Source organism: Rhinolophus hipposideros (assembly GCF_964194185.1).
Source record: "Rhinolophus hipposideros genome assembly, chromosome: 20".
NCBI classification, from domain to species: Eukaryota; Metazoa; Chordata; class Mammalia; order Chiroptera; family Rhinolophidae; genus Rhinolophus; species Rhinolophus hipposideros.
This window is the reverse complement of record NC_138066.1, coordinates 16,395,077-16,411,353: the sequence shown is the minus strand read 5'-3', so window position 1 is coordinate 16,411,353 and position 16,277 is coordinate 16,395,077. Positions and strand designations below refer to the sequence as shown.

Sequence of the window (16,277 nt, the reverse complement as noted above, 5' to 3'; positions counted from 1 at the left end):
ACAACAGCCATTCCAAAAATCCTTTTCCCTTATTGCCAGTGACTAAGACGAAAAATCATATACTTGCTTTCCCAGGCTCTCTTAAGAGCTGTAACTATGTAACCTAGTTCTGGTCAGAGACTTAGAGAAGTCAGCTGGAACAGGGGGTTGGTTTCCAGAAAAACTTTTGCTTTCCTAATTAAAGGCACAGCTGACTGCTGACACTGCACCTTTTACCCCTTCTTGCATGGAGCGTGGATGCACTAACTACAACAGGTATCTTTTATGTGGAGACAAGCATAAAAACGGAATTCCAGCAGAACAGATAAAGTACCCGGATCCTTATGGCATTGATAAGCAGCTGAGTTAGTCCTGGGCTGTATGTATATCTTTAGATTTCCTGCCAGATAAACCAAAAATATTCTTAAGGATTAAATTTGGTCTTTTGTTACTTGTAGCCAAAATCATTCCCAGCTCATTATGTTGCTAGCATTTAAAAATGAGTAGATTTCACATAACAATCTGCATCACTAGTGTTTCTTGAAATAGAAGACTTTTCTGGCAACATTGGGTCTACACTCTCACTTGGTCACAATTGGCAGTCCCGGATGACATTGTTCATAGTCTCCAACTTACCACGGGTCCCACTTGGCCAGCTTTGTCTGCCTGATCCCATCGCCACACTGAAACGTGTGACCTTCTATGTTATACCCCAGTGTATGTCTAACCTAGAACCCAGGTGTTCACATGAATGCCTAACATCCTAGAAAACCTCCAATCAATTCCATGTGGTGCGGGGTTTTTACTACAGCAAAAACTCTCCTGAAACTGCCCAAGAGATGAGGTATCCCTACCTTTATCTCTGGAGCCAAACTCTGGAAACTTTTTAAGTAAAATGAGGAGTTAGAACAACTTCCAAGATCTGAAATTCTGTGAGAACCTAGGAAGCAATATTTATGAACAAACCCCAAGACTTCAGTAATAATTAAAGGTCCAAGAAACCTCCTAGATTTCTTACTGAGAAGTAGTAAGGAAATATAAAGATCACTGTATCTAAAATCCCCCAAATAAGAAATTGCGGGTGTCATTCGGTACTCTTAGCAGCAAGGTAAGCTTGCACGACCACTGCACATTACTGGTAAAGGTTTAGAGCTCAGCTATCCAAAGCTATTAAGCCAGAATTTCACAAAGCTTCAGATGTCACAGGTAAGGGACAATGCTGTGCGACATTTCAAGAAGGCTGTCATTTAGGATAGCTAAATAATGTAGACTTTCACGAGAAGCAGTTTCGAGAAATGACACACATCTCAACTGCCAAAAGATTATTTCTTGTCAATTCTTTGGACAAATAATAAAAATGAAGGACTGAATTATCTTAAATATCACTTATGTGTGCCCACTGAGCATTAAATCTGGACTCATATGTTCAGTGCAAAATTTCACTGCATCTTTATCTACAAAGAATTTTAACAGCTTTTATGGTAGCTGTAGATAACCACAGACTATAGTTTTCACCATCTTCAAATGCACTTCATTACACATTGCTTCATTACCCTTCAAAGACAGTTGTGCCAAATTCAATTCAGGGTGTACAACTTCTCATAGGATAATGCATCTGAAAGTAATTCATATTTGGCACAATTCAGTAAAGACTCAAATATATCACCTATAATAAATAGACTTTGGAAGCCATGCTATCATAATCTTTTAAAACTAAGTACTGTATGTAATACTGTGCAAGAAGCAAGTAATTAAATCTGCTTAACATTAGTAATAACCGGCAGTTACCGAACACTCACTACACGGTAGGGCTACAGGCTGTGTGCGCACTCTGCATTCAATTAGATATTTCATGGAAGGCAACAATAATCCTGTAAGATAAGGAAACTGAAGCTTAGAAAGGCGATTTGTCCAAACTCTACACCTGGTAAGTGGGAGAGCTGGGATTTTAACTCCAGAATCTGGATCCAGAACCTAAAGTCAATTTAATCACTACGCTATGTTACAGCCTGCTTCCTTGAACACAAGCATTTACTATATGAAAATCATTATTAAATTAGCCAGAGAAAGGAAACTATCCTTTTGGGTCTGGATTCAGCAGGGAAGGAAAGTATACATACCGAGGGCCAGTGTAGAAAATACTTTTTTCCAGAAGAATATAATTAAGAAAGGGTTAGCAGCATTTTTTTAAAAATTCATTATTTCAGTATCACTGTCACATTGCCAAAAGATATTGAAGAAATTCTGCTCTTAACTTCCAAAATAGTATTTTGGAAAGTCAGTACGTAATAAATCAAGTGAAGTAGGCAAAAAGCTAAATGAGAAAAGAGAACTTTCTTATTTCAGGAAGGCGTTAGAAAATAACTAGCTTATACGGCACTTTCTCAACTATTGACCCATACATTTTCAAATAACGTTTTTGTATATTCAAATAACATTTTTCCAAAGGCAAATGTCAATTCAATAATTTTTTTCCCTTCGTCTTTGGATTCAGGACCATATATGATCTAATTCTATCCTATAAGGTTTCACTGTGGAGTCCACACAACTACTGCAGAAAAGTTATTTCTAATTAGAGAATCACTATTATGGTCATTTCAGAAATGTGAGCCATAAATATAATGCAGAATAAAAAAATACCAAACCAAATGGGAGATTTCAGTATTCAGCAGAATGGAGAAAGAATAAAACACAGAACCTCAATCATCCAATTTTCTAAATCACATGTTCAAGATAAGGTAACTTGTTTTAAAACGAGTTGATTGTACTGGCAGTTTAAATGATATAAAGTTTTATTCCCAATAAGGACTTAATGTTTGTAAATGAATGCAATCCAATAAAGTGGGGGGGCGGGGGGAGAAAGCATAAGCTTGGGACCTGTTAAAGCACAGTCTTCCTCTAAGAGCCTTAAATCACCTGCAAGGATAGTTGGAAACAAACCAAAGACGAATCTGGTGAGCAACAGCTCTATTTCTAACTTCCGGCAGACTGGCATTCTGAGCAAGCTCATGCAACACAGAGGTCCTAATCAAGTCATCCTTGTGCCTGTCAAGTTTTTCATTTTATACCACAGCTATAATCTGCTAGAAGACAATTTCAAGAACATTCTCGTAAGAAGGCTTTTCATCATGGGTTTGTTTAATAAAAATTTCTTAATTTTTTAAATCTTATAGATTAAAACCCTACAACAGAGTACTTAAATGGAAATTTCCTAAGAATATGTTCTTTCTACTAGAAGCCCTATATTTAATGTTCAAGATTCCATATCCTGCAAGAATGTTTTGTAGGCAAGTAGAGGAATTCTGATTTTTCAGCCATACCTTGCCTAACCAGACTTCCTTTATAGTCAGTGCAGTTTCCTTTGAAGTTTAATTGAAAACCACAGAATCAACATAAAAATTCTGAGTTGAGAAAGTTGCAACTTGTATAAAACAGATTAAGAAGATACATCAAAACACTGTGCTCATAGAAAGCTTAGTGTAATTCTTTTCAGTACTCTCTCTAGGAAGAAATGTTGTCTTTATTTTTCTGACAACGTTCAGTAGTAAAAACTGTAATCAAAATGCAACCAAAGTCTGAACCAAAGACCTCTTGTTATATGAGAGTTAATTCAGTTGCTTTGGAAATTCATCTTCTAAATGCTGCATTCAATTTCAACTGCCAACTGCTTGGTATAGCTGGATTAGACAAATCACTCTTCTCACCTATTGTTTCCTTGTACAAAGATACATTTAAACCCATGAATACATTCAGTGTGCTCAGATTCTCTAAATTTAAAAAAAATATCTGTCAATTTCTATTCTATTTTGCCACATGATTTATAGCCTTGATCATTACAAACACCAACACATTCAGTCTGATTTGACTACACAAACCACTTGCAATGATCTGTCCGACCACATAACAAAACATCCAACAGATTAATATGCTGCTAAGCATGGCCTAGTAATTGACAAGCTCTCAAGCGAGGGAGATTTTTAAAGATTTCAGTTGCATGAGTCATTCTGTATGGTGCTACAGGATCATTACAAAATCATACACAACCTACTTTGCCGTGGAGATAAGCAATGAGAGCAGAGCTTCCTAATTTTAAAAAATGAAGCTATTATTGAGTAAAGGAATTTTTCAAAAAAAGAATAAAGATAAAAGAGAAATAGCTATACGTTTGAAGTACATTGTCATAAAGCAAGTATCTTCCCCATCAAATTTGTATTATAATGAAACATTGCTTAATAAACAAATGGCAACCCTAAATCACCATCATTGTAAAAATGACTAATACTTCATGAGTGCATGCTTATTTGGTGCCAGGCATGGTGCTAAGGCATTCGCTCATTTAATGCTTACTTCTGTGAAAGAAGTACTATTTATTACCTCTATTTTACAGATGAGCAAACCGAAGCATGGAGCGGTTAAGTGACTTGTCTGAGTCTAGTAAACTGTAAAGCCAGGATTCAGATTTAGGCAGACAGTTTCCAGACCTTCCACTCTTAACCACTATGCTGGACTGCTTTATGTTGCTATGGGTATTTTTGAAGACCTAGGAAGAAAGAAATGAAAATACTTTTAGGGCTTCCCCCACCTCTGGGTGAATCATTGGCAAGTACTATTTTTATTCTAAACCACAATTGCTTTCTCAAACCCCAAAGAATCAACGAGCTTCCTTAAAGATTAAGATAATATGTGAACGAGATGCTGACGTGTGGTTTATTTTAATTCTTGTCTGAGGCATGCTAAATATTGTAATCGTGAAGAAACGGCTCTCCCAGATTGTTCCTATTTCTCTAAAAGTGTCTGAAGCAACAAGTAGAGAATCATTGTTCCCGTGAGCAAATTGCAGAGATGTCTTCCCTTAAACTTCAATAAACATTAATTTCGTACGTTCCCCTATCTGTCTGAATCAGTGAAAAAGAGGTTGTTGGGTTTTTTGTTTGTTTATTTTGCTTTTTCGTTTAAGGGGAAATATATGCAGGTGGGAGAGGAAGAACAGGTGAAGGGTAAGGTATTACCTCCAAACACACTTTCCAAAGATAGAAGCTTCATTATCTGGCTACCATACCTTAGACAACAATACCTTACAATAATCACGCTGTAGATAAAACTGGCTTCTAATTGTAAATGAAAGGGATCAATATTTAGAAGTAACATATCTTTCAATGTTTTAGCTGTTAAGATCTTTTGCTCCTCCACCTTTCCGAATAAATCTGATCCACTTTCCCTATGGGTTATCCCCTTCAGAAGTGATATCTTCTTCCCGTATACACACTTGGTTTGTGCTTCTCCTATTGCACTCAGAAAACTAGGTTTTTCTGATTATACATGCTTAGTTTATGGCTACCTTCCCCTGCTAGACCTGCAAATTCTAAGGCAAGGATAATGCCATACATAATCCTACACTGCTTGAGAAGGCTCTCAACAAACTTCTGTTGAACTGAGTTTGTCAAATACCAGGGCATAAGCAACAAAATGATTCAAAATGCAGTGATTTCAAACTACATCAGGGAGAGGGAGGGGGAAAAGGAGAGAAGGAGAGGGACAGGGAAGGAGGGGAGCAGAGAGGGACTGGAGAGGAGGGGAGAGGGAGGAAGAGGAGGAGGAGGAGGAGGAGAAATCAAACAGCACCTAGACATAGAAACTAACTCTTCCAGAAGGTAATTTGGTCTCTGAGTGTAACAACCAAAGTTTAAAACCCAGCTCTGCCAATCCTAGCCAGGGAAATCTAGACACCTCTCTGAAAATCAGTTTCTTCATCTGTAAAATGGGAACAATAACTGTACTTCTTCAAACGGTTGGTACGATGCTTCTTGGGTGCTGAACCCAGTGTCTACAGCACAACAAACACTTGAAACATGGTAGCTCTTAGGACAGTGATATTTTAAAGTTTCTTGCCTATAATCACAAAGTTCAACAAATTCACTTTAAAGGAAAGCCAAGAGAATACATATACTACTGTATTAAAGGTTGAAAAAGGTAAGGGCATAGATGTTCCAATTCAGAAGAAATTATCTTTACTGCCCCAGCCCCAGTTTCTGCACTTCACACAGCATCAGTACTGCGCTCTTTGTGGTTCCCAGCACACGTCATTCTAGTCCTGTCCCTTAAGTTCTCGCTTGAGCATGCTTTCCTCCCTCCTGCTACGCACCCCTAGCCCTCTGCTGACCAACTCCCCCTCTTTAAGGCTCCACTCAGAAGTCCTTGCTAGCCTTCTTTCTCTTCCTAAAGGCTTATAAAATTTGTGATTACTACAATGTATTCTAATAATTATTTTATACCAACCTTTCTACTTCTATTCTAAGCTGCTCGAGGCCAGGGACTAACTGGCTGCTGGATCCCCAGTCCTGGCATGAATGAGTAAATAAGTCGGTATCTGCAGAATCCAGTATAGCACAGGATACAAAATGGTCATAAATTATCCTCTTTTTAAATGGAATCACACAGTCCCATAAAACCTAGGCTGGAACCCAGTACACTACTTCTCATTTATTGCTAAGCATATCCTCTCCCACTCAGTAAGTGAAATATTTCCCGTCTGTCAGGAAATCGAGGGAAACCTGGGACCTTTTGCTACATCTCAGAGCCAAGATCATCACCTCACCAGACTTTCTCCTGACAAACAGGAAAACCAGGGGCACTGGGCACAGCAGCTGTGCTGCTCAGCTGGGCAACAAAATGCAGCGCAGTTTGTAAAAGGATCTGAAAAGGACTCAGTGCTGAGAACGAGAGGAAGAAAATGCATGAGATTACCTGCACAAAACAGTACTCACATTTGCTGATTAAGATTTCTTAGGTCTCTCCCATATACACCTGCTTCTGGCATATTTCAGATTAGGTCAAGGGTTTTACCAATAATTAAATATATATATATATATTTTTCCATTGGAAATAGTTTCCCTACTACAGCTCTGTTTTTTGAGTGAATGAACAAATAAATGAAAACCACGGACATGGGAATGCCTACAATGGGCAGAGCACTGTGTAGCTACCATGACAGCAGGTATTGAATGGAAAAACAGTGAAGCACTAAAGCGGCTGGAACCAGGAATAATATTGAATGGCGCTGCACAGGAAGGCAGCGCAGGATCTGCAAAGCGCCTTTTTCAGACTGGACATAATCTACGGAGAATCTGCTCCTTCTCACCTACAGCCAGATGGAAGGAGGAGAGAGACCTGAAGATACCTTTTGTGGACCAAAGGTCTGCTCTACCTGCAGACTCCCCAGGCACTTGAGTCAAATTTTAAAATCTAAACTAGTTTAAATTCATTTTCTGTCCATGCAATGCAATGAATGCTAAGTAATACGTGTTAAGCTAACTAAACTGGGGACTAGCAATGGAACTTCAAAAGGAGTGACTATTTCACAAAATGAACCGGGACACGTTCACTATTTGGAACAAAATTACTTTAATATTTACTTCACAGCATGTAGTAAAATTAATTTCCGAAGATTAAACAAAATAAACTATAAAACACCTTAAGGAAATATAGATGAATATTTCTCTCTTATTGATGTAAAATTGAACCAAGTAGAAAAATAACGGAAAAACACACACACACAAAGACTTTGGAATGATGGCATTAAAACTTTTTAAATGTCTGTACATCAAAATGAATAAAGCAAAACAAAACGCGAGGTGAAAAACCGAGGCAAAATGTGCAACAGAACAGAAAAAAGCTAATATTCTTGGTATATAAAGAATATTTACAAATCAATATGGCAAAGATCTGTGGAGAAAGCTGGGCTAATCGTATCGATGACTTACAAAACAGAGAATATAAAACATAGAATAGTAAATATTTGAAAAAAATGTTTAACCTCAGATTTAAAACTTGTAAATTAAAATAGCAATAAAATATTAGGGTTAAGAGGAAGGGTTCTGGGGTCAGATACCAGACCTATAATCTTGGGCAATTCAGTTTACTTCTCTGAGCCTCAATTTTCTTTGTAAAATAGAGATGATAATAGTAATACCTACACCACAGGGGGGATGTGAAAATTAAATAACAATGCAGGTAAGGTCCTCAGCCCAGGGTCTGGTACACAGTGTTCCACAGACAATAGCTCTTGTCATAAAGAAAATGGACGATGATGACGATATTCAGAGCTGATGAGGATACACTGAAGCAGACATTTTATACACAGCTTGTCAACAAAGAAACTGATTTAACCTTTCTGGAGGACAATTTCGCAATATGTATCAAAAGTCTTAAAAGGTGATCATATTCTCTGGGCTTCTGGAAACAGAACGATGCCTAAAAACAATGGAAGAACTCAAAATGGAAAAGATTGCTAATGTGACGATATCAATCCATCCAATGGTCCATATTGTTGACCCTGGTGTTACAAAGATACACACGAATAGACCCAGTCCCTGGCTTAAGGGTTAGGTAGCAGTCAAACAATCGAGTACAATAAAGAGGTAAGAGCCCCATGGGTAAGAAAGGGTGCTGCGGTATGCATAGAAGGGGCACCTACCATAGTCTGGGAGTGCAGTCAGGGAAGCTTCCCAGAAGTGACGTTTAAGCTGGGACCTGATGGATGACTAGGAATTAGTCAGGTAAAGAGATGAAGGAAAAGTTTTCCAGGGAAAGGAAACAGCATGAGCAAAGTCTAGAGATAACAGGGAGCATGCTCAGCTTCACGGAGCATGTGCAAGGCAGGACTCGGGAAGAGACCAGGCTAAAGAGAGAAGCGAGGTTGGCTCATTAAAAATCTTGCTAGCAAAACTCTGGGTGGTAGACTTTATTCTAAGGCCGAGACAAACAATTAAAAACCAAATAGTTTTAATAAATAATAAAGGGTTAATATTGATAACATATCAAGAGAGTACACAGATTGAAAAGAATAGACAAAAACTCATAAAATGGAAATCAGGGATTGTAGGGAAGGTAGCACAACTCTGTAAGTTTACTAAAAATCACTGAATTGTACACTTATCAAAACAGTTTTATTTTAGGGGTGATAAGACTATACCTCAATAAGGCATTTTTTAGAAAGTTAATAGAAATGCCTAATAAACATCTGAAAAACATTTGACCTAATAACAAAATACATATTAAACCAACTATCTTTATCCTCAAAAATGACTAATGATTCAAAATAAAATGAGAATATCCAGTGTTTATAAAGCTAGGAGAAACAAGCATTCTTACACTATGCTGATTGGAATAAATGTTAATTGGAACTGCCTTTCTAGAAAGTATAAATATGTAACAGAAGTCTTCAAATTGTTTATACTCTGTGAGCCAGTAATTTTATTTCTTAAAATCTTAATGTTCCAAATGCAGCTGAATATGTTCACTGCAATGTAATTTACAATAGCAAAAAAAAAAAAAGTTGGAAAACACCTAGACGTTTACTAATAATGGAATGGTTACAATGAGTTATAACTACTCAACGCAGCTGTTTAAGTGATATGGCAATACATCTACAATGTATATCACACTTAAAAAATACAACATTATGTATACATCAGCATTTCAACGGTATAAAATACATATACAGCTATATGGCACATATCTTTTATTCTCTTTCCTGTGCTTTTCTGTATTTTTCCCTAAATTTCCTACAAAGGCTAAGTATTATTTCTACAGTTTAAGAAAGTTTCTAAAGCTGTCTTCAAAAAATTAAAAAGCATCACTTTTAAGTATTTATACTTCATACAAATCAATTTCATATTTGCTATGATTTTATTTTCTCTGCCTAGGGAGAGAGGTGTGGTCAAATTTGAATATATATAATTCAGGAATATTTATCCAGCATCATCAGAAAATAAGACATATGTGTAAATGAATTTCCCAATTAATTAAAATGTGCGTCTTAAACATCAAAACTTCGGTGAAACTTGAATGAACATCTATCTAAAAATATACTTCACTCAATCCTGACTGCCGAAATCAAGACAAAACAACATTAGTATTTCTTATGATGATACAGGGTCATCATTATGAACATATAACAATAGCTCTAAAGGAGTACTGAATCTCAGGTGGGTATCTGTTCTTACATTAAGTAGTCTATAACTGCTAAATTTTTTCTCAGGCCAGCTATTTATAGGTTTTCTTTCCCCTCCCTTGCTGTAAAACCATCAGCTATCATTTCCCAGAACTATAAGAAGCCTGCGTTAGCAGCACCTGCTACTTTCCATTCCTATTTTGCTTTTGGTAATAATCTTCTAAGAGTAAGGAAACTAAATATCCAAGTTTATAAGAATTCTGTGTAAACTAAGAGATAATAGGCTTCAAATAGGGTATCACTTAAAAATGATTTGCATAGACTTGGATGATTCTGTTCTGAGTAGTCAAGGTTACAATATAAATGAATCCAGAGAGAGTGTGAGTTCTTGATTGTATCTCTCATCATGGTTCCTTTGCTATACTGGCAGTCAAGTTCTCAGGATCAGAAACTCATTTGCTGTTCCTCTTATCACACCATGGAAAGAGATGTGGACCAGTAGCCAAGAAACTTAGTTCTAGTTCAGGTTCTTACACCAACCTGTTTTGTAACCTTCAGCAATTCTTTTAACCTTGGTACCTGTCTTGCATAACTTATAAGGCTGCTCTAGAATACTCTAGGTCGTGATCACTAAAACACTCTGAAAAATATAAAGAACTACACAAAAGTAAAAGATTTTTGTGGTAGCTCACGGTGTCTATATGACCCTTAATCAATATAGGTATCCATTCAGAAAATTCATACCAGAAAGAACACAGGGAAAGAGATCATTCTTAAATTGCCCCCAATTAATTAGGAAGCGTCTCTTATCTAGGAAGAACAATGTGTCCTAGCAATTGGCATCTCTGACTCCTCCTCCCCTACAACTAATCAGTCCCGTTACTTTGTGTTTTCTTCACAATCCCTCACATCTGCCCCTTTCTTTTCGTTACCACTTCATGTTTCCAGGTCAGACCTTTATTATCTCTCACCTGGGCTATGGTAACAGCCTCTAACAGGCTCTACTCCTGGCCTTTCCCTCTCTCAAATCCCTCTGGCCCACAGCTGCTAGATCAATTTTCTTAAAACACCACTGTGATTGTATCTACTCAAAAATCTCTGAGAACTTTCCATTACCTTCTCTATCAAGTTCAAACTCCTAGGCTCAGGAGTTCCTGTGCAGTCCTATGTAGCTGCCTCCTCCTTCATCTCCTACTACTCTCTCCAAACAAATCCTTCATCAGATATGTCTTGTGGTTTTTTGCCTCTAAGTCTTGGTGTAAACAGCTTCTTTCCACCTGGATACTCTCTACTTCCCAGTTTCACTTCTCTACTTCTCCTTCACCTATAGAAATTTAACCGATCTTTCACGGCCTAGTTCAAGCACCACCCCCTATGTCTACTTCTCTTTGATTACCACAAAGGAAAAAGATGGCAGATTCTAAAGTCAGGCGCATCTGGGTTGGAATTACAGCTTCAACAGCTAAGTGTCACTGGGCACATTCCATCATCGCTCTGCCTTAGTTTCTTCATCTGTAAGATGGGAATAATAGCAACTTTCCTTGGGCATATTGTGAGGAGTAAATGAGTTAATCATGTAAAGTACTTAGCATGATGCCTGGCATACAGGAAGATGCAAGAGATTTAGAGATTTTTTTTTATTACTTTTGCCATTAGTGAATTTATCTTAATCTGAATTCAGACAATACTTACGGCCATTACAAACTGGCTGTTCACATACATATAGTATCATTCCCCTCACTCTCCTTTCCTACCCTTTTCCCTCATGTTTATTCTTCTTCCCATCCCTTTGTCCTCATTCCCAAGATTACATGCTCCTGATAGACAGACTATATCTCTTATGCATCTTAGTATCTGTAATGATCATTCCCACCCAGTAGATGATCAATAGATTTGCTTAATCCCTAATGAAATACTGAAGAACTGACAATATTAAAATGTTCTATTTCCTATAGTGAAAAAGTGTAATAAAATGCTTACAATGATTAATTTAAAAATCTAAATTTCCCGCCTCACAAAATTAAATCTCTCCTTTCATGGCTCTCTAGACTCTTGTTACTCTTTCTTATAAACAAACAACTCAACCTATTCATGCAGCAAAAGACGCAATAATAGCAAATATATACAAGTCATACAGCAGCCAAATACTGAACACATGGACCCCGAGTCAACTCAGCTGAACACAGCTCTGGATGAAGTGAAATAGGAAGACAATTTAAAAGGAAAGGTAACTGGATCATCAGTCATGTTAACAATGTTGACAGTCTCAGACACACACACACACACACACACACCCCAGTCCCAGGATTCCTTTGCATCCTGGACCACATATAAACAACTGAAATATTCACGCTAGTATAACAAGTAGATGTAGAAATACTAGTCATTTACTCAGCAACTGAGCTTACCACATGACTAATTTAATTACTTATGTCAAAAGTGACAACATAGCTCAAGACTCTAAAATAACCAAGTTTGGCTAATTAAGTCATATCAGGTAGATATAGTCTTACTGTATACTAATCATTCACCTCAAGAAATTTAGTACAACTCGATGTACATATATTACTATTATAGTATAAACTGTTTTCAACAATGCCCAGGCAAAATTATGTCACTATAATACTGGGTTCTAGTTTATTTGCATGACTCTACTAACCTTCATTCAGTTGCTTTCTCAGCCAAAATCAGGCCTGGTAACCACTATCCTCAAAGAGTTTACTAATGGAATGAATTAAGATGGTCTGATAGTATGTTAATGACTTCCCCAAAACTAGCATAAAGTACCACACATAAGAATAAAGTTCTGTATATTAAATTTCTATCTCTATGATACTGGTCTTCAGAGGACCTTAAAATGTTTCCCAGCTTTGAAGTGCAATTATTCTCAAATCACAGAATCTTAAGAGTTGGAAAGAGACTTAGAAGTTCCCCCATTGCAGGTATACTTTCTATCATCTCCCAGGTGAAAGGTCCTCCAGCCTTGGTTGGAATACTTTCAGCAATGGGCACTAGTTTGCAAGGCAGTCTACTCCACTGTTACAAAATTCTTCCTTACAATCATTGGAAATCTGCCTCCCTGAAATTTCTTTCTACACAAGGATCCTAGTCCTGTTATCTGGAACAACACAAGGTAAGTTAACCTCTGAAATACTACCACTTCTAGAATTAGGATATATTTGTCATTTTGGTCACACAAAATGCAAAAAGAACGCTCAGAAAAACAAAAAAACACCACTATACGCAACAACATTTTTTTAAGTTCAGGAAACTGTTCAAATTATACGCAAGCATATTTTCAAGATATCAAAGCTCACACCTCAGTTTACATAAATATTAAGAGTAACCTGATTTTTTTTTACAGTGGAAGACGGTACAGTGTCTATTGAATACCCTTTTGCAACTTGAAACTACGAAATCCACCAAACACAGTTTTCAAAATTACAGTTCTGTAGGAAGTTGAAGATGGTTTTTCCAATTGCTCATATTTTCATTCGGTTTATTTCTCTCTAAAACATCTAGATTTTTTTTTTTAAGGATCCCATTTCACCCCGTTAGCGCAACATTTTATTTCGAAAAAATAAATATTTCCAAAATTAAAGCCTAAAAGAAGAGCGTGTAAAGAGGCGTGGGGGTGGGGCGAGGAGCGAAGGCAAAGAAGGGCCCTGCAGGAAAAGGCTGGTTACCGGGTATTTTCCCGCTGGAAGCGGGCTTCACTGGCACAGGCGTCCGAACTAACGAGCCGCACAAACCCGACCCAGGAACGAGAACGGTCATGATCAATGAACGTAAGGCGCAAACGTCGGTCAGATGTAAATGACTTGGCACCGGTCATCAAGCAGCGCCAGATGCTTCGGGACCTCGTCGAGGAAAGGTAATCAGAGGTCCAAGAAGCAGAGAGCACCGCCACCCTTTGGGGGGAGGGGAGGAGGGAAGAAGCCGAGGAGTAACTACCGTTCACCAGTGCAATGAAGCCCGCACAGCACCGAGCACAAGAAAGACAGCAAGTGACGAAGGCGCACACCCGGGAGCCTGCAGGAGGGCGTGCAGTGTGCGACTATCGAAGGGGTCCCTGCAGTGGGTGTGGGGAAGGGGACGTGGGTGGGAGGAAGGGGCAACGCAGGAGTCCCAAGGTCCTCTCCCTGCAGCAGAGCAACTGAGGGTAAAGGAAGGGGGAGGGTGAAAAGGCAGAATGACTCATTCCCAAAAGGAAGTGCTCAAGCCATAGGAAGGCATGCCACACGGGGGCCCGGGCGAGGACTGTGAGCGGGGTGCCCAGCGTGATGGGGGCGAAAACCAACGTCCTGGAGTTCCCGCAGCTGGTCTTCGCGACGGGGGGAGTGGGGAGCTCGCGGCAGCCGAGCGCCAAGGCCTGGGAAGCGGCGCGGCGCGTGCGCAGTGGCGTTCGGCGGGACCCGCTGAGGCAAAGCGGAGCCGCAGTGACAGAAGCGAGCGGAGCGGCCGCTGGGAGGGACTCACCGAGGCACAGGGGCTGGAGGTGGTGCTGGGGGTAGGCGATCGCTGGACCGTGACCAAAGCCATCTAGGCGCTGCTGGGTTGTTCCGGGCAGGGCATTCTCGTCCTGAGTGTAGGGGACGGGAGGGTGACGGAGCCGGAATGGGGAAAGGAGTGTCGGGGAGGGGTGAGGGGAACCGGGAGGAGGAGGAGGCCGCGGGGACGGCCGCAGGCTCCGCACCCACCACCGGACTCTCGCAGACTGACGCGCGGAGCGGGTGGCTGGCGGGCGGCTCGGCAGCTGCGGGGCACAATGAGCGCTCCCAGTGCGCAGGCGCCACCTGTCAGCAACCGCCTCTCCCCTCGGCGCGCGCCGCCGCCTCGCCGTAACCCTTGAGCTGCCGGAAGCCGGCGGGGCGTGTGCGCCTCTGGCCGCCGCCCCCTCCCGGGTTCCCTCCCTGGCGCCGGAATCGCGCGGGCGGCCGGCCGCGGGGTGGGGGGGTGTGGGGAGGGGCGGGGCGGCGAGGGGGCCCCAGGGTTGGGGCCGCTGGCGTCCCCGCTCCCCGGAGACAACTGTCGTTCGAGATGGGGCGCACAGCTTAAGCCACCTTAGTGACAAGGAACTGAGTGAAAACCTGACTCAGAGACGTTTTCCGGTGGGAAAGGGCCCCGTGGGGCTTCCAACGCTGTCTCTCCGGGCGTGGGTAGAACTTCAGGGGGCGAGAAACCCCTCCTGGCGCGACCCGGGTTTCCCGGCTTTGGACCCGGCTCCCGGGGCTGCTTCTGAGCTTTCCCCGCCCTTCCGTCTCCGAGTCCATGTTGTAGGGTGAGACTCTTTGAAAGAAAGATTTTTGATTTTATACCTTGGGAAGCTTCGGGGTGGCCTCGTGCTTCCTCTGTTGCCCTGGCCCCTGGCGAAGGACTCGTTCGTTATTCCCGAGGCGGAGGGAGCCTGGGGGGCCCCGGCAGCCGGGCTCGCAGAGCCGCCGGGGTCCAACCTGCCAGTTACCTCCCACTGGCTTCCTGCCGAGAAGAGATTCTTTTCAACAGGATTTGCTGCTTGGGGTTTCGTCTCTCTGTCTCTAGCTTTCATTATCTCAAAGACAGACGTGAAATGTGGATTAAATGTTTTAAAGGAATCCTTTTTAAGCAGAACCCGTCCGCAGAGCATAAGCCAAGAAGGTAATGAAAAATCGAAATTAAACAGGGGGCGGGGGGGCGGAAAGATCGCCCTGTGCAAATACCATTGATTATTTACACAGCGGAAGAGAACTGACAGCGATTTCTCAGTGTGAGTGGAAGCGCGGGTAAATATCACCGTCCCTGTCAAAGCTGTAGAAAACACACCTTCGGGAGTTTGCCGTTACGAAAGCCCACCTCCTCCTGCTTGTCGCTCAAACGCGCTCGGCTCTCGTTGCTTCTTTTAAACTGACAGGGTTGTCATGAGCTCTTTCTGGCTTCTGTATGGTTAAGTGCCACTGGAGCCCTCTGTGCGGAGCCTTTGTTCTCTCCCTGGGGCCCTCGGGTTGAAATAATTAGCAGGGAGTTTCCATCAAGAAGCAGACACCGAGGGTCCCTGTACAGTCGTCTCTTGTAGAAAAGTGTTACAGAGGAGCCAGCTGGTAGGCTCTTGCCCCCTGGTGGTGGTCACGAGTGCCTGCGAGACAAAATTAAAGATGAATGGTTCACGGATGAAACAATCTTGACTGTTTTTCCCAGAGCCAAAGTCTTAAACAGGAAAAGAGAAGACAAAGTTCAGGAGAACTTTGAACCAATGCTTAGGAGACCAAACAGGAAGCTACGTGTGTAGCCAAGAAAGATACATAGCTCAAAGCTGAATGTACTCCAATAAATGAAACGTGATTTATAAACCAAAGTACCGGTCTAGAAA

The 16,277-nt window shown here is 40.9% G+C and overlaps 2 protein-coding genes across 3 annotated transcripts in view; one reads left to right on the top strand and one right to left on the bottom strand.

Annotated features, from left to right (window-relative positions):
• SSH2 (slingshot protein phosphatase 2) overlaps positions 1-14,747 on the bottom strand; it is a 221,635-nt gene extending 206,888 nt beyond the window's left edge. For both annotated transcript variants that reach the window (XM_081027073.1, XM_081027075.1), the window contains exon 1: positions 14,411-14,747. In XM_081027073.1, the coding sequence (XP_080883199.1) occupies positions 14,411-14,473 (63 nt within the window). In that variant the 5' untranslated portion in view covers positions 14,474-14,747. The remainder of the gene's footprint in view (positions 1-14,410) is intronic.
• EFCAB5 (EF-hand calcium binding domain 5) overlaps positions 14,166-16,277 on the top strand; it is a gene marked incomplete at both ends in the record, with an annotated part of 137,916 nt that continues 135,804 nt past the window's right edge. Inside the window, 1 exon segment of the mRNA XM_081027072.1 lies at positions 14,166-14,441. Within this exon segment, the coding sequence (XP_080883198.1) occupies positions 14,166-14,441 (276 nt within the window).